General features: G+C 39.1%; 1 protein-coding gene across 1 annotated transcript in view; it reads left to right on the top strand.

Moving 5' to 3' along the window:
- The first annotated feature begins 1,187 nt into the window (after nucleotides 1–1,187).
- The window catches only part of ca16b (carbonic anhydrase XVI b), a 110,167-nt gene continuing 92,763 nt past the window's right edge, over nucleotides 1,188–18,591 (top strand). Inside the window, exon 1 of the mRNA XM_042405870.1 lies at nucleotides 1,188–1,913. Within this exon, the coding sequence (XP_042261804.1) occupies nucleotides 1,826–1,913 (88 nt within the window). The 5' untranslated portion in view covers nucleotides 1,188–1,825. The remainder of the gene's footprint in view (nucleotides 1,914–18,591) is intronic.

Below are 18,591 nucleotides of genomic sequence, written 5' to 3'. Positions count from 1 at the left end.
TGACTTTCAGTTAACTTTATTTCCACAAGTTAACTGGACCTGCACCTCTACACTTGGAGGTCAGTTTGTTGTGTCTATTTCATACTGAACATTGAACAAAACATTGTTGGGTTCTGCATGATTAATCATTAATCAATAGGACCAGTTGGCAGTTAGTTATCAGTTGTCCAACCTGTTAAGTTACATGACAAAACAAGACAGAAAACAAAACTGAACCGTATTCAGAAACTTTCGTTCACGTTAATTGAACTTAATCAGAAACAAGTCAGGTCTGGAGCATTGTTAATCACAGTGGCGTTGCACAGTGTGTATGGAGGTAGTGCAGGCTGGAGGATCGTGAGAGGATGCCCACGAGGCTGTGGACGCTTTGAAAAGGTAGGCATTTTGGAGAGGAAGCAGATGGCCGACATTAAAAGCAAAGGGCCCTTGTGACTGTCCTCAATGGTCCTGCAGAGAAATGGGTAATTAAATGAGAAATTTAATCAGATTCCTCAAATTAAATGTCCAGCTGGATAGTTCTGCAAGAACACCACTGACTACACATTTGCCTAAGGGAGTGTTACCGGTGGATGCATAATTCTCCAATCAGTACACACTCATACATGATGATATTCCAGGTGATGATTACTGCTAAAGTATTCCATTCACAGTTCTGCCAGCAGGAGGCAAAGGGACATCACTGTGTGACCACAGGAGGGTGATTTTAATAATGGGGCCTGGGAGGAAGCAACACAACAGTGAGATGACTGGATGGGGGTTGGAATCAGTGGATTTAGTAGGAGAGCTGTTTTATCTTTTCTATGAGTGAAGGCTTCAATCCAATATAGATTCTGAAATGGCCTGAGCCAGATAATATTTGTATTATCAGCTTCAGCTAGATTAGCTTGTATTATCAGTATTTCATCATGTTTGAGGCAACATGTTTGATGCGACATTTAAAAAAAGAGGCAGAGGAATTCAGTCTGGACTTGGTGACTAAACAATCTGACATGAGCCATTGATTTCTGGAGTCTTAATATCATATAGCACCATAGACAGGGACCAGCCTCTGGGTCCGTTCCGAGTCATTTTGCATTCAGCAAATCCAAGAAGCGCCTCCCCTCCCTCCGCTGCTCCCGCCCCGTGCAGGCTCCCTCTCTCTCTCTATCTCTCTCTCTCTCTCTCTCTCTCTCACATACACACACACACATACACACACATACACACACACAGCCTGTCCGGTAGGATGGGACCAGTAGCCAGATATCCATGCATGCCTGACCGCTAGTCTACTTCCTGGATGGAAGAATGGGACATTTCCAGCACCACTTTTCTTCGCATTGTGCATTGCCCTTCGCCACGCTGACGCCGCGGATAATCACTTAATAATGAGCACGTGAAATCAATAATATCCGACCACTTTTGTTTCTCCCCCTGTAGTTAAAGACAGCGATTGATCGCCGATTGACCCCTCTGCACTTCGGGAATGTCGCTATCTGGAAGCCCGCTACAGGCACGGCGGAGTCCAACAACAGATTTTGAACTGTTTTTGCACAGCCGTAGTGTGCGTAACGTCTTATTCCTCGAAGCAGAAAACAGTCCCTGCTTGGACTGGAGGCGAATAAATTTGTCTTTGTAAAAAAAAAAAAGAAAGACAAAAAACAAAAGCAGTGACTCTGTAGCCGAACTGCCAACGATTACTTTGATGCTTCGTGGCTGCTGTGTCGACTTCGTTTTAGTCTTCGCTCGTGTGTATGCGATTTTTTTTTTTTTAAAGAAGAGAAAAGACTGAAAAACTTTGTCCTTCCTCCTCCTCCTTCTTGTTGCTCTCGATGAGTAGTCTAACATGCCGAGAATACGGGAACCGAGTTACTGGTGGATTTTATCCTTAATGCTTTTTTTAACCTTGCCCAAACACGAAGACTGTCATCCTGGTAAGTACTTGCAACACGGGATAGCTATCAGTTTATTTTAGCCTAACTACTGAGTGTCCATGATGTTTTATAATCAATGGCAAAAGCGAGTTTTGGTTGATGCATTAAGATATTTTTCAGAGGCAACGTTTCGCCTGGTTTTCCACTATCGGTTACAGGGGCCGACCCGAGTTTCACGTCCAACGGTTCTGTTAACACCGAGACGTTTAGCCTCCCTGATGTGTGTGCATGTTATTGATTATTCAGCTGGACTATGGCGCAAATAATCCTCCTAGGTTTAACGTTTAGTCGTGGCTCTGGTGGTCCCTGCGGCTCCTGTTTGACCCCGGCCGTTTGACATATTTACCTACAACAACATTCAATATTCATACAACATGGAGCAGCCTCAAGAATGCATAAATCCTGGGAAATATACTATAACATTCCTGTAGGAGCTCACAAGGGTTGTAGTCCACACTTGGTATACTTTATCGCTTATCTCCTGTGGAATTACCATGATTTCCTCTGTCCGTTTAGCCTGTAGTTTTGTTTGGGTCTCAAGTTTTATTATAGGGTTGCTGTAGTTGGAGACTTGGTTTATGTGGAGGTATAATTCTGTGTGTTTGATTGCTGTCATGTGCGTAGGTAGAAACGAGGATGAGGGCGATAGTTAGCGCTGTTGGCTCGTACAGTAGATGGATGGGCATGTATGAGGGGCGATTAATGCCACAGGAGCAAAACTGTAGTTCTGGAAAATTGGTTACCGGCTGGTGATTGACGGTGTTGCACCGAAATCTGTCGCCCACGTTTTGTACTAGCGGTTCAACTATGAAAATAGTACAGTCAGATCTTTAGTCTATTGGTGTCTAGTAGAGTATAAGCGATCACAATACCTTATCCAAATTACTTAGGCACATTTCCAAAGTTTATACCACCACCACTTTTGCTATCAAAATAAAGTATGTGACCATGGTTTAAAAATACCTCTGAATTGATCAGTAATAATTGAGTCACAGAGTGTGATGGGTCACAGCTAGAGCTAAAACAAAAGCCAAATAAGGAAATGAAAAGTTTCCCAAATGTGAGGATTTGCTGCTTGTTCTTGTGGTTTATGATAGTATATTGAATAGATTGGGTTTTGGACTGTTGTTTGGACAAAACAAACAATTTGAAGACGTCACCTTAGGCTCTGAAATGTTATGATGGGCATCATAGTTTGTTTTACATTTCTTGGACAAAATGGAAAATCAATTGAAAAAAACAACTGGTGGATTAATCTGCAATTAGAGATGTTCCAATTCTATTTTTTCTTTCCCAATACCGATTCTGATACCTGAACTTGTGTATCGGCCAACATTGAGTACCGATCCGATACCATGCATTAAAAAAAAAAAAAGTAACAGCTGCATACTACTAACCCTGTATGGATGTGATATGATTGCATCTTCAAATGCTTTATAAGATTGCTGGCGTTGAAATTGGCAACACTAGTGCCACCCCTCGAAACTAAAGCCTTACATACTGTGCAAGTTACCTCTTTACTGGTGGGACTTTCCAGTGTAAAATATTGTTTTCATTCCTGTGGCGTCAAATACTGATGCTTTGTCACATCCCTTGAGGTCTGATACTGATGCAAAAGGCACCCGTGAGCGTCTGTATGAGACACACTGGGCTTTCAACTGACTCCAATTACCCCTCTGCGTCATTATTAGATGACATGAGAATGATGATGTCTATATAAGGTGACGTTTTCCTTCTCAGGAGGAGGCAGGTTGGGCAGATGGCTTGATAGTTAGATTGCAAAAAGTGGTCTTTGCTGCAGGAGACTATGTTCGCCTCCCGCTTCCAACTGCAAGTGTCACTTTTGAAACTGTGACTTGGGTCAGTTTTTTGTCATGGTGTTTACTGTTGCCATGATGACATTTCAAGTGTTCATTTTAAGCCAAACCACGATCTTTCCCTAAATGTAACCAAGTGGTTTTTGTGCCTAAACCTAACCAGACCACACCAGTTGCTCTGAGCATGTGATGGTGCCACGGATTGGTCTATATTGGATTTAGCTGAAAGCCTGGTTCATCGCTTTACAGATGCCAAAGGGTGCCTTGTGCGTCTGCATGAGACACCAGAGGGGTGTGACAAAGCATTGGTATCTGACGACCTGGGATGAGAACATGTTGAGTACCTATATGGGAGCCTGAAGTGGGGCTGAAGGCAACACAGGAGAATAGATGAGACACCCTTTAACAAGACAACAAAGTATGACCAAAACAAATGTTCATCTTTTCTCTTCCTGTTATTTCTATGCTGATATGAATGAACTCTTGAACATCATATAGAGAAATAGTCAGTTCTGTGACAGTAAGGACAAAAGAGTCTTCATATATTGTTCAGAAACAGCCAGCTCTGATCAATGTTTCTGGTCCTTGCACCCGTTCTAAGACATATTTTGTTGTGTTGAACAGGTTTTTGAGTGGTATGCTGTTTCCTGTCATCTAATAGTCTTGGTCAGAATTGGATTTTTCCATTAGCTCCCTTATTTTATTAATATGGTAAAAAGCCTGACCATTAGCTGTAGAAACATAGCCTAAGTGTACCATCTCTTGTTGCTTGTCAGCTTGGGGTAGGAAAGAAAATCTATTCACAAAAGAGTCACAACTCTTATCTTCTACAATTCTGAATCAACTCACAGATTCCAAATTAGATTTTTATATTTTAACAACATTGTGTTGACGGAACGAAAAAGGCTGAATTCAACCGCAAGACCACAGTGCAGTACCCGGGCAGTATACAGCGGGTGCAAGCTAGAGTTATTATGTAGTTCACCTTTAAGGAAGGAAAGTGTTTGGGTGTGTTTTGGATTTCATGACTTCATAATTAACTTTGTGGAATGATACGCCATCACCTGGAGATTAACCTTAGTGGATTAGCGCACTGAACTCCAGTACTAGGAAATGAGCCAGCTGATAAACACACACTTCAGGTCTGGCAGGGTGAAGAAAGTATCTCAGGCCGTTGCATTTCAAAAGCCATGCACCTGTACAGAGTTGTGGATAGGAGACAGAACGTAACAGAACAGCAAAGCTAATTTTTTCACCCTTTCCCCCTCCCCATACTCCAGAAGACATAGAGCAACTTCTATTTTCAAAAGATATGAGATGTTAAACATTGCAGTATGGTGGACTAAGGACATGAGTGAGGGTTTTGGCACTTGGTGAACTGGAGTAAGATCCAAGTGCCCCCTCTGTTATTTACTGAATCAAGAATTGATTCAGATCAATAGACCAAGAATATGAATTGAATTGTGAGATTCCCAAAGATTCCCTCCCCTATTATCAGCCGACAGATACGCAAATCCTGATGAGTTAATATCAACCGATAATACTGACCCACCAATCTGTTGGCTGTGGTCTTTTATGGTACCTTAAGAAGCAATGAACGAATTAAATAAATAGTAGTGACATCTAAGGATACATTGCATAATCTAGTATCCATAGCCTTACCCATTTAAATGAAAATCTTAAAATTGCATCATCTACTGTTGTTAACATTGTGACAACTGGAGATGCTGTACTGTAACACTTGTAGTTAGTGTGCACCCCAAATATATTTTATGTTTGCGACTCCTCTGTGGCACCAATCATCCCCCATAGAAAAGTAGCAGTGATGTAACACAGGAGAATGGTTCCTCTCTGAGTCACCCCCCTCTGCCCCAAAATCCCCCAGTTCTATGCTTCCACGTCCTCAGTTTGTAGCTTTATTGACTTGTAGCCTTGCAAGCCCCTAACACAGCTGAGTTTTTTTCTTATGGCATACCTCGCCAGACCTCTGACACACAGCAGAAAGGCAATACAGGCTGACTGGCAGACCAGCAAGAAGGTGGTGGAAATAATCCAATTCAACTACTTGTGCACTGTTCGTACAATTGTGTTCACCTTTTGTTTTAGGATATGTGACCTAAATCTTTTTAATTTAAATTTAGATTTTACATCACAGGTAGTATTGTTGTTTCAAGTTAACATGAAAATGAGAGATTTAAAGGTAAGGGGGGTTGTTTCCTTTTTTTGAATTCAGTGCATACTGGATTTAAAGTTGTAGAGATCAAATTGACCTCATTTTCATGATATGTAAGAGAATTTTTTTGCATGTAGAGATGTGAGATGTTGATGACGATCACCCAGCCCAATTTAGAAAAGCAGCCTCACACGTCTCCTTACACAAATCGCTTATGTCCTGGGGTTTATTTCTCCAAACTGTCACTCCCTACAATAACACAGCGATAAGTCCTGTGGGAAGAACATCAGGAGCTGTGGTGGTCCTGAAAATTGTAGTTCAGACAAACACATACAACCACTGTTAAAATTGTGTGGTTGGATTTACAGCTCTGAAGTTGTCCTTGGAGGCATAGTTTGTCATTAATCATAGAAATCATCTTGATTGCATTACACAAATAATGAGGAAATTATTGCAAGTTTAAGTAAATATGGCTATTCAAAAAAAAAAAAAAAAATTAAAAGTGTACGGATTGGTGATAGACAATGGGACCACAATGGACAAAAATTCTAATTATTATAGCTTATTTGATAATGATGGCCATTTTTCTCTCGTATGTATTGTATGACTGTGCTTTTTCAAATAACACCATTACTGTCCGCTGCGAATAGAATATTAGTGAATAAACATGTCATTAATGTTGTTTATGAGGTCCTGATGTACTGCTTTGCCAGCAGGATGCCAACTGTCTGGACACCACTGATGTTGGCAACAGCATCATTATCGTCAAGACCCTCCTCCACCTTCTCTGGATAATTGGTTCAATATGTACAGCTCTGACACAAGATTGTACAACTTATGCTCAGTCTCGATCATGGATAGGCTCAGCACACTGTTGTGTTGTCTCTCCACCAGCTGCCTGAGCCACCCACTAAATGGTCCGATGGGGGGAAACACTGCAACTGTAATCACTTTTTACTCATGTGCAGATAATTTGCTGTTTATCCTTTGGCTAGTGATGCTCATCCTTATCTTATTGCTTTCTAATTTAATGATTACCTTGTCTATCTGTAGGGATGTCCTGACCCAGTCTCAATGATTGGTATTGGGGCCAATCAAGGCGTTTTTTAACTGATCGGTATCTGCTATATTGAACAAGAACCTAAGCCCGATTTACATCAGCTCTCACACAGGTGTTGTAACCGAAGAGCACAATTTGTGGCAGGACGCAGAAGTGTACTCTGGCATACCAGCAGCTAAAATGTCTGCAGTGTGGAAATATTTTAAATTGGAAAACAAAAACAGTTCACCATCATCTTGTAATGTCTGCAATGCGAGCATTTCGCGAGGCAGTAGTAACAGAGCTGTGTTCAATACTACCAATTTGATACGGCACCAAAAAAATCACTCAACAGAATACAGTGAGTCACTCAGGTAACTCAGGCAAAGGCTGCACCGGAGCAGCAAACACTGGGAGATACTTTCAAAAGAAAAGAGAAATTTCCTCGGGACAGAGACAAGGCCAAAAAGATTACAGTGAGGCTAATTGAATTCATTGCTTTGGATGACCAGCCCATCGCTGTGGTAGAGAAGGCAGGTTTTCACTGTCTTCCCGAGCTTTTGGAGCCATGGTACGCCCTATCCTCTCGACACTACATTTCAGAAAGCATGCAGGTAGTTTTTTTCTTAATGCATTGCAAGCATATACATTGGATTGATTTTAATAACTTTAATGTACTTGTAGTGTGCACTGTGCAGCTGTATTATCTAGGAAAATACAAATATTGGATCAGGACCTGGTATCTGGATTGGGGGCAAAAACACTTGATCAGGACATCCCTATCTGTCTGTCTGATTAAACTGGGTAAACTTTGAAACAACAATTCAGTATTGTTATTAATAATATTGTTTTGATTTTAGTAGTTTAAACTATGGTCGCGCATGCAGCAGTAACTACCATTGTGATTTGGGAAACACACCTCAGCATGTTTACTTCAACTGATCAGCTGTGAAAAAAGTGTTTAATTTGCCTTAAATAACCTTTTATTATTCCACAGTTCACTCCACAATAGATTGTAAAAACAGAACATTTGGTCTCTGCTACGGCACTGATTTGAAAAATAGGGGTAATTATTTTAAACGCACGACATTTAAAGTCCCCTAAAGGTAAATAGAAACAGCATTTCTTTAGGGTAAGAATGGCTGCCTGGAAATTGACTCATTTTCACAAACACCTGAGGAATCATTCCTGGTTTGAAATGATTTCTTGTCGTAGAGTGAATTATTTTCAATGTCCTTACTGATGGAAAATGCAGTTTAAAAAAATGATTACCTTTATGTAGTCAGGGCAAGTGTAAGTAAACATTTATAGCCTTGTGTTTCTTTCACAGTATCATTTAATTCAGTCATGTTGTCAAAACGTATTTTATGTCAGATCTTTGTCTGTGTGGTCATGCATTTCAAAAATAGAAAATAGTGAAAATTCAATATGTTGTCAGTTACTAGATGAGAAATCAATCTACCGGGGCTTAATTATTAAAGACCGTAGTATTGATAAGCTCTGATGTTACTGGTTCTTTTATCGGTACTTTTTAACATTTTGGTATAATTTATTATCACGCTGCAGCCTCTCCTCGGCTCTCTGTGTCAGGGCTGATCTCCTCCACATACACACACACACACAGAGCAAAGTCAGCGAACAGCAGAACACAGGTGAAGTGAAGATAATTCGAAGGTTACTCAAATTGACGACAGCTACGCTCGTTATTGTAATTGCAATAAAACCTTCATGAGTAGAAAGCCAGTACTTTATCAATACGCCTGTTCAACAAACATGAACATGTAGAAAAAAAACAATATTTCAATCTGCTCTGTCCGCAGTCTCCCATCCACTGCTGCTATGTTTGGCTGGACTGGCCACAGACCAGCCCTATAACCGCAGTTGTCCGTGAGTGACTGAGTGAGTGATGTAGTTACACCATTGGTCGGCCGGCCAAGTTTTGGAGTTTCCTCTTTGGCCGTTGCTCTTTCAAAATGAATCGGCGCGAGATGATGGAAGTGGAGGACAGCAGCGTCATGCAGAGGGACTGTGTTTCCTGCTCTGAGCTCTGACGCTCTTAGCTCCAGTGTTAAATGCAACGAAGTCGGCTAAACTCCTGTTTAAACAGACACGTGCCAGCAGTCTGTACCATCTCTACCTTCTCCTCCTCTACCATCCAGTGTGATCGACTCTCCGACTGACAGCGCTGTCAGCAGCCGGCAGGAGAGATGCTCCGCTGTGTGTTTGGATTTTATAACACTTTAACAACAATTTTACTGAGACCACTACAGAAAATTGTAGATGAACATTTAATATCCAGGAATTCACATTGTAGACACTACCACTAACTATCCGGTCCAGCCATATACTAGGTTTTGATCTAGTCTTGTTTACACAAGCATAGCACGCTAGCTCGGCTAATAGCGAATTGTTACGAACAAGCTAAAACAAAAGCTGCCTGTATGTAGTCTGTTTAGCTCAGTTTGCGTCATATCTTAAAATTTGGCAAATTCTTAGCTGCTGGCTGAGACAAACCAGCCCCTCCTCTCTCTATCAGTGGTACCTGCAGGCAGTGAATCACATCAGCAGCAGAGGGAGGAGTGCAGAAGAGGAATGACTGATGCTGACTGATGTCTGTGTTCTTCATTCTTTCTAAACTTCACTCAGTATTGTGATGTCAGGAATATTATTTATTTTGACATTTTAGATTTGTATCCAGTGAAATATCATTGAGTTCATATAGTGACTTTGCTGTTGTAAACATTACTGTTGCCTCTCTAGAAACAACATTTAGTTATATTTAAAATATAAATAAATTCTAATCCTGTTTTGAATTTATTCTTTTTTTAAAATAATATATTTTTTAAGAAGCAATTATTTAGTAATGAAAAAGAACCATTAAGAGTATTGATAAAGAACCGAACCAATGAGTTTTGATAACAGTAGTGATTGTCAGTGTGCAGTTGGAATAAGAGACAGTGTGCTGTCCAATATGTTAATGTGACAAAAACTTCAACAGTATTCTTTTACTGACTGATGTAGACTCTGGTTTCCTTTAAAGTTGATACAGATAATAAGTACAGATATTTGTGTTATTTTTATTCTAAAATATAGTTGGATAGTTAAAATAAGTAGGCCTACGTTTTTTTTTGTTCGGTGAGCGGAGAAATAGGACTCCTTCATCACTAGTAGCATACTTTTTGAAGGTAAAATGTTTTATACTTTTCATGCATACATTGGTACCTTTGCCGGGGATACAAATCATGGCCAGAATGCGCCATATTGCACCATTTTAAAAAAAATTTCTGGGGGGTAGGGGCATGCCCCAAAACCCCCCAAGGTGACTTCACATCTTTGGCGCTCAATGTTATGTGGCTTTGCTGCACAACCTGGACACCAGTTTAAAAAAAAAAAAAAAAAAAAAACTTTCAGTCAAAACTTTTTTTCTCCCCAGCATCCATGTAACAGTGTGAGGAATTACAGTATGAAATTCTCTATCATCCAGCGATAGTGTATCTTGTCATTTTATCCCTTCACTTTGGAAACTTGGAGACATGAACCATTTTATTTCATCTACTAAGTTACTACTTGAACAGTCGCAGTTTGCACAAACCGACGTGCAAACTGCCCTGGATACTTATAGCTAACTGCATAGGACTACTTCCTGTGTTTATTTTTGTTCAGACTCACAACCTTTTAAGCAATTCATGTAAAAATCATATTGATTTCTAAAGCAGGAGGAGGCTTACGGAGGTTGCCCCGCTAACCGTCATTATGCGCAAGGCCTCATTCATCCAATCTCAATCTGAATCTCCGGAATCTCAATAACTGAGCTACCTGGCTAGCTAGCGAGCTGTACCAGCGTGCCATTTGGCAGTGTAATTTTGTAAATGTACATTTATTAGTGTTACAAATTGCCTATGTGTCACTAATTGTTGTGTGTCAAGGTGTTTAACTCTGTTAAAAAGAGAAGATTGTGGGTTACTAATTGTTGTGTTATAAAATTATAACCATTAGTAAGACGGTTATGCAGTTAATATTGGTCCCCTCTCAATATACTCTGCACAGCTTGCCCCGACAGTAGCGCTCTTCGCGGCGATTATAAATTTTGCTGCCTATTGAAGAGATACAGCAATTATTTCAGCTATGCGCTGGTATGGCGGTATATGAAATTATTCATATCGTACAGGAAATTAAAACCAGTAGCCTATACTGGATGAATCGATATAGACCTACCGCCCAGCATTACCTTAACTTATTTTTCACCAGAAATCCCATTTATTAACGTTAGAAGAAAGTATTATATTTTTATGAAATATTATTTTAGGCTTGTTGAGTTTTGGGGAAAACAAGCAGTGGTATGAAGTCCACTTACTTAATGAGTGAGATGATTGTTTTAACCATCATTTAGTAACTACATTGATAATGAGATGAGATGCATCAGAAATATTGAATGTTTGCTTTTGTATGATCTCATTCTGGTTGCAGTGTAGTTCTATCACATCTCTGTCACACTTCAAATGTCCACTTGGAGCTTCTTCAAGGAGTCTGTTTTTCAGCAGCCACATGTCCACTATTGTTTAGAGTTGCTTTTCCATTGTTTTACAAGAATATTGAATCTCTCATCTTATTCTATTTAATGTAGCGTTCCTTCTTGTACTCCACAGAGTTTGTCAGAAAAGCCACAGGAGACAAACAAGACGAATCAATGTTATATGTATTTAAATACAAACTCAATGACTAATATAATAATAATAATTAAAACATTTATTTCAGTTGTCAGTAAATACAGGCATTTGTGTAAATTCACAAATGCATTTCACGCTATAGCAACATGATCTGCTCTGGCAAAAATAGATCCAGTGCATAGAGATAGCGAAGCAGAGGAAGGAGCTGTGCGTGTGGCGTTGGTTGATATGAGCTCAACATTCGGAGAACAATGCTTTATTGTATGTGATAATTTCAGTAATTTGACATTAATAGTGATTAAACAGTTTAAATTATGTTAATCCAGGCAATTAGTCATCACTTCATTACTTTGGTCTGTTCGGTTCAGTTGACTCAGTCTTTCAGCTAAGATACTCCAAGCTGGTCACAGTAGCATTTTAATCATTCAGAATGACTCACAGCCACTTCACTCCAAATCATTTCATCGGTCCTAGTAACAGCTAACCCAAAACACACACACACACACACACACACACACACAACCACACACACACACACAAACTGGATTCAACCAGGCTGGTTTGAAACAAGGGCGGAAAACGCTGTTGGGGAAACTAGTGTACTTATTTCCTGTGCTTCATGAAAATGGTGATTAATGTCCAGGCAATAAGGCACTGTCACTAAAGGACATATACTGCTGCACTCAAGGACTTGGCCATATCAATAAATGTCCTGTGTCCTTCAGTAGCCACATCCTCTTTAACAATCTCGCTGTGATGTGATACTGTGTCAGCTTTACTTACAGCCGAAATGTCAGTCAACGCTGCCCTGTGGAGAGTAGAGACAATGGAACCTTCAGGCTCCCTTTTTCCTACATTGTGTTATTGTGGATCAACAGAGCATGTATTTGCCTTGTGCCCATAGTTTTTTTTTTTTTTTGGTAGGCTACATTCAAGTTAGTCTTTTTCAGAGGCAATAAAAAACAAATTCAAAAGAAGGCTATTCCATTCACAAGGCTCATTTTCCCCATCATGAATTATGGCGACAATTGCTGAAGATATAGGATTAGGCTGTGCATGTTTTATCAAGTGCTTTGCGGAATGCAAAATAGGCTTGTTGAATAAGAGTCTAGTTGTGTTTGATGAATTAGATTTGAACCTTTGCATAAATTACGTTGTTGTTTTGAGCAGCTGTAGAAGATACCTAAAATAAACCTTTGCTTCTGTGAAGTAATACTTTTTGTTACTATGCATTTAATTTACTTTTGGTTCAAAATCAGTTAACCACAGTCTTGAATATGAAACTCATTGCTTACAGTAGCACTTGAAGTCACTGTCAGGACAGAAAATTGTTTTTTTTTTTTTTTTTTTTTTTTGGCATTTGCTGTTGTTCACCCCAGGTCAGGGTTTTACCTGCCTGTCTAACTCAAAGGCTTTGTAGAAAATGCGTGAACTCTTTGTAGAACTTTGCATTGCTGGCCTCCGCCTTTGTTAAAAATTCCGGCATGTGATGTTGACGGAACAAAAAAGGTGAAACTCAGTTGTGAGGCCAGCGTAGCACTCGGGACAGTCTACAATACAAGAGTTATCTTGTAGTTCATCTTCAAAGACGGCAGCGGTTGCAAGAATTTTTTGAATTAATGACTAAATAATTACCTTGGCAAGATGAATGTAAAGTATATTGTGAACTTTCTACGCCATGACTCAGAGGCAAACGTTGGCGGAGCGGTGCAGCGGACTCCAGCAGTAACAATCGAGACTGGCTGACCATATTTATAATTATCATGATAAATGTCTTCCAGTTTTAAGGCTGATTTTTGCCTCTGAGTGAAAGTTAAAGAAATCTGATGGTTAATTATGGTATTAAATTATTCTTCATGGTCAGAACATGACTTGCCAAACAACATTTCACAAATCTGAGGTGGAAAATAATTAGATTGATAAAATCTTATTTCAACACCAAAATATGCGTGAATAAAATTAAGTAAAATCCTTTTTCAGTCCTTTTTCCTCAACTAAATAAATATCTTAATAGAAAAATGAAGTACTGCAGTGTGATACAGCACACATGTAAGATGCCTCAGACTGCAAAGTTAGTTACATGTCCAGTAACACACAATAACGCAGGCATTTAAATTCCAACTAAAATATACAAATGAAAACAACCACAATACATAACCCACAGAAATCACCTTTGCCCAGATGAAATTGTGACGTGACGTGCTGAGGTAAGCGTAGTGTCTCATTTCAGGTTGCCAGCATTTCTGCGTTACTGGTAGCGTTTTTGCTGCTCTCAAACCCGTTAATTTTACTATATTCTTCATTACAGTGGTTAATTACCCGCTGTAAATGTACACTAGTTCTGCTCAAGCACTCATAGCTCTCTCCTCCTTTTAGCGACTTTCTCGCTAATCCCACAGTTGTTCACACGCTATTCGGATCTGCTAGCTGCTTTAGCTTATCTTAGCAGCTAGTGATGGCTTCTCTCTCCTGCTCTCTCTCGCTAGGTGTGTCTTATGTTTAGTTATTCCTCTGCCTCCTTTAGTTATAACGGTACATATAATAAATGTAGTTTATTTGCTGTTGTGGAGGCAAGGCTCAGTGAATTGGAAGCGTGGCTCTGCAAAGGTTAGCAGCAATTAGCCAGCCCCCAGTAGCTGGTGCAAGCTGACCCAGCCTCTCTGTTTAATTATATCAAACATTTATCATCAACATTTGTTATATTTGTATCAAGGAAAATTATATTGAGATGATTATTGTTATCATTTTATCACCCAGCTCTATCCAGAAAGGTACCCAAAGAGGTAAGACTTAGTAAGGATTAATAATTTCCAATCACTGACATTTCAAAGAGGTGCAGATGTAAATAAATTAGGATTAAACAAACAATACATCTGAAGTACTGAAAAATTTGGGCACTTGGAATTTAAATGCGTTCTTTATCAATGAATTATGATAAACAGTTTGCTCTGACATACTACATCATAGTTTGGTGATATATTGTTTATTTTGAGATATACACTAAGCGTATTTCAGACTATAATTAACCACATATCAGATTTGATTATAGAATATTATTCCATTAAAGGTCATTCACCACGAGGATATGACAAGTGATAAATAAAGTGGGCTAGTTGAAATCAAATACATTTATTAGTCTGCCAAATTGTAACACTGAGTGGGTATCCACTTTTCCACTCCAGTGCTAAACCCATTTCATTAATTCCTTGTTGAATGTGTTTTTTTTCCCCCTCCCTAAGTTAACACCCTGAGAGATCTTCCCCCAGGCTCTTTCCTTTGGGTTTAGAATGAGATTGATGTTCTGTTTGTTTCTCCCACACACTTCGACTGTCTCTCTGGGAGCTATCTCTATTTCTAGAGAAACAACTAAAACAACAATGGAAAAGGGATCATTGTTATTTAACCATGATACCAAAAAGACATGCAAAACATGTGAGGTGGCATTTTCCAGGTGCAATATATTGTAACTGAAAGCTTACTTTTGGATGTTTAACTGTTTGATAAAAATGTTTTCTGTGAAAGGATTGGGTGCTATTGTTTAAAAAAAAAAAAAAAAGAAAAAAAAAAAGACAAAGACAGCCACAGTGAAAATTTGGTACTAGTTAATTTCAGTGAATTCCAAGGGAGAAGATGTGCTGAGTTGGATAGTTTTTGGAGGAAGAACAGGAGTTTAAAGACTGCCCTATCGATCCTGTTGACATGTTTCCCTTTGGGGAATGCAAATGCTCCTGTTCTTCAACACAAACATTCAAACCCTCCTGGTAGTGGAACCCTAATTAACTAGGGATTTGAATACCATGGCCTTTTCCTTTTGACATTTTCATATTTCAGAAAGACAGTGTTTTGCGCTTCCTCAACAATGACAACTCTCATATTTATTAGACAATGAAAAGGACTTGCGCAACAAGACGATCAACAGTTGAATTTGCAGGAACATTTAACAAAAAAAAAAAAAAACATAAATATATATAACACACTCCGTTTGATCCCCAGGTAATTTTAGCCACACTGTCGTACAAATTCCTGCATGTCTGCTTATCTGGCAAACAGTGGTGTGAGCTGACAGCTGCTGTATGTTATTGTCACAGCTAATCTAAACCTCACAACACCAGTGTTTACCACAGCAGAGGAGACCTATCCCCAGGTAACTGCTAATCACTCAGGGATTCTAGAGATCATCTGTCCCCGCACTTAACAGCCAGCGTGAGGCAGGTGGGAGTTAGCAACCGCTCTGCCTCGGCTGCCTCTCAGTTGTCAAGATGATCATCTGTGTAGCTGCAGTGTTTGGAATGATTAGCTCAATTAAATGCTTTCAGTAGGTTTTATGACACCGATGACATCAAAGTGCCATCTTGATAAAATGATGCTTTGAGATAAATTTTGAATTGAAATATTTTCTTATTATATATTATTATAGAGTGTGTGTACTGAATGCTGTGTTTGTTGGCATGAAATGTAGATCAACAGATTACAGCAAATCAGTAAATTCCTTATTGTTGCTGCTTTAATAGTAAAGCAAGTCTGTGCTTCCTCTTTAAATTGAAAAAAATGAACTGCAAAGTGGATAATCAATATGGATAATCAATAAATGTGTAATGTAACAAGTTATTGACTAAATAACAGTGACTCATACTTGAGCGAGCATTTTGAAAGTATCTCTGATCTTTTAATACATGTTACAACCACTTTTGTTGCTCATCTTTTTTTTTTCATGCCTAACCTTTTAAAGGATTTTTTTTCTCAATCAAGCATATAAATGTAAAGCTTTAGTGTGGAAGCTTAAAAGCGAGTGAACATGACATTTTAAAATTTGATAATTGCTATGCATTAGAATTATAGACTGTAGAAAAAAAGACAACCGATTGGATGCTGAACAGATATTTTGAAACCTGGATTTGGGTTTACTGTTTGCTGTAAGCTTGCCAGTCACTAAAAGCTTCCACATTTACACAAAAAGGGAATAGCTCATGCAGAGCTGAGAGGGGGGGCAAGTTTTCAAACTGTCACAGTCAAACTGTTTGACTGTGATAGTTTGTGATAGGCCGAAAAACCTGTTAATCACACAGATACACTCCACAATATCGCCGTTATTTCCAAATCACCTTCAGGACACACATGAGAGATGAAACTAGATTGAATAAATTTATCGAATTTACTCAAGAGAAGGAACATTTTCCTTTTGAATTGAAAACAAATTCAATCGTGTATTTGTTTTTTGGACCAGCATGTATTGGCCATAAGGACTGCAGCTAAATGCACTTACACGCTGGCTTCACTACTCAGCTGTGGTGTTGCTGCCTGATTAGAATCATTACCTTGAGTCACAGCCAAGCACTGCTCAATTGAATGCTGTTTTCCAGCTTTTGTTTGTTCCTGCTCTTGTGTTCTCTGGATCTCATGTTTATTAGCCTTGGATTTATGTTGCTGCAAATCTGACTACAAGTAGGCGATGTGCCAAGGTAACTTCAATAAGTTTGATGTGAAATTGTCTGGTTGTCTATGGATTCATTTTCATATCTTAACAACAACAATCAAGCTGTAGTGTCTTAAAGCAAGGACAAACAAGAGTGTGAATGTGGAGGAGCTGTGGGTCTGAACAGATGTCCTCATTTGTCTCGAGTCGCACGTTGGCAAAAATGATGGGTACTGTAATAGTCTTGTAATCCTTTTTGGCTAATGAGCAGCCATCTTATAACGCCACTCGATTTCTTCCATCACAACTCTTCTAAAGTTACAGCAGCCTATACTTATTGTTGGACCACAGTAGGTACAGAAAATCCACCTATCATTATTCAAAGTGTAATATTTCTTTTTTTGGTTTAAAAAAAAAAAAAAAAAAAAAAAAGACAGATTTTAGTAGTTTTGGAGGGAATTGAGCCTGAAAACTCTACATCATTAAATATTCACTTTTGGTAATTATAAGAGATTTTTTCTTACTACTTTTAGAAAATGTGGTTATTTTCATAACAAATCAGTTTGAACAGTTGGAAACACTCCGAGTTGATTACTGTTGTTACTGTAATTTTAGTTGTGAAAAACAGTGGGGAGGAGGGTAACCAGCGGAGAATGAAAATCCCTCGGTGTGAGAGAGAAATTATTTCATTTTCTTGAACATGCAATTACATTTTAGCATCTAGGCAGTGTAATGACATTAAAATGACATGTAATGACATTGACCTCTGCAGAAAAAAAAAACATTGACTTAGTGTGCAAATGAAGTTGACATTAAACATTAAAATATCTGTTATTGGAGAAATTCTCCGAGGGAAGCATGGACCCAGCATGCAATAAACAGTTGTGTGACATGCTGCCACTTTTTTAAAGCGTTGTATTATGTCATATGGCTCTCAGATGATGATGATATTTGCCTGTTTAGCGCTAGCGATGAAGTGTAAAAATGTTATACCACTCTTGTCATGTACAGGTAGGTTTTTACAATGTGTACATCTCTCATTACACGAGCAAAGTGTGTATTCACGTCTAGGTCCTTTTAAAGATCTAGAGAAAGAAATATTGAACTGCGTACAGTAAACTACAAACTAGCGAGGCCACTTAAGAGGCTGCTACAGAGGTATCAACTGCATTGCTCTTCATGGTTGTATTTATCGTTTCTAAATTCAGCCTTCAAGTATTGATTAGAGTCCAACATCAAAGAGCATTTAAAGAGGAAGGGAGGAGGTCTGACTGCTTGTACGGCCTCGGGCAGGCATGAAGAGCCTGTTTGGAAGCGAGGCATGCAAAGTCCTAGTGCGGTGGTATTATTTATGGCTAACGTTGAGTCATTTGGCCAGTGATCTGCAGGTTAGGTATATTTCATCAGAGCTAGGCAGATGTTTTCTTCTAAGGCGTATTTCTACAGGTTTATGACTGTGCAGCTGAATTACAGTATGCTACAACCTGAAATACAAGACAATACACAGATTTGTAGATGCTTTTCTCTAAATCACCTCACTGTCACTACAAAAACATACAATTTCAGCCT

The sequence above is a fragment of the Thunnus maccoyii genome, chromosome 3 (assembly GCF_910596095.1).
Source record: "Thunnus maccoyii chromosome 3, fThuMac1.1, whole genome shotgun sequence".
NCBI classification, from domain to species: Eukaryota; Metazoa; Chordata; class Actinopteri; order Scombriformes; family Scombridae; genus Thunnus; species Thunnus maccoyii.
This window is presented reverse-complemented; position numbering and strand designations above follow the sequence as displayed.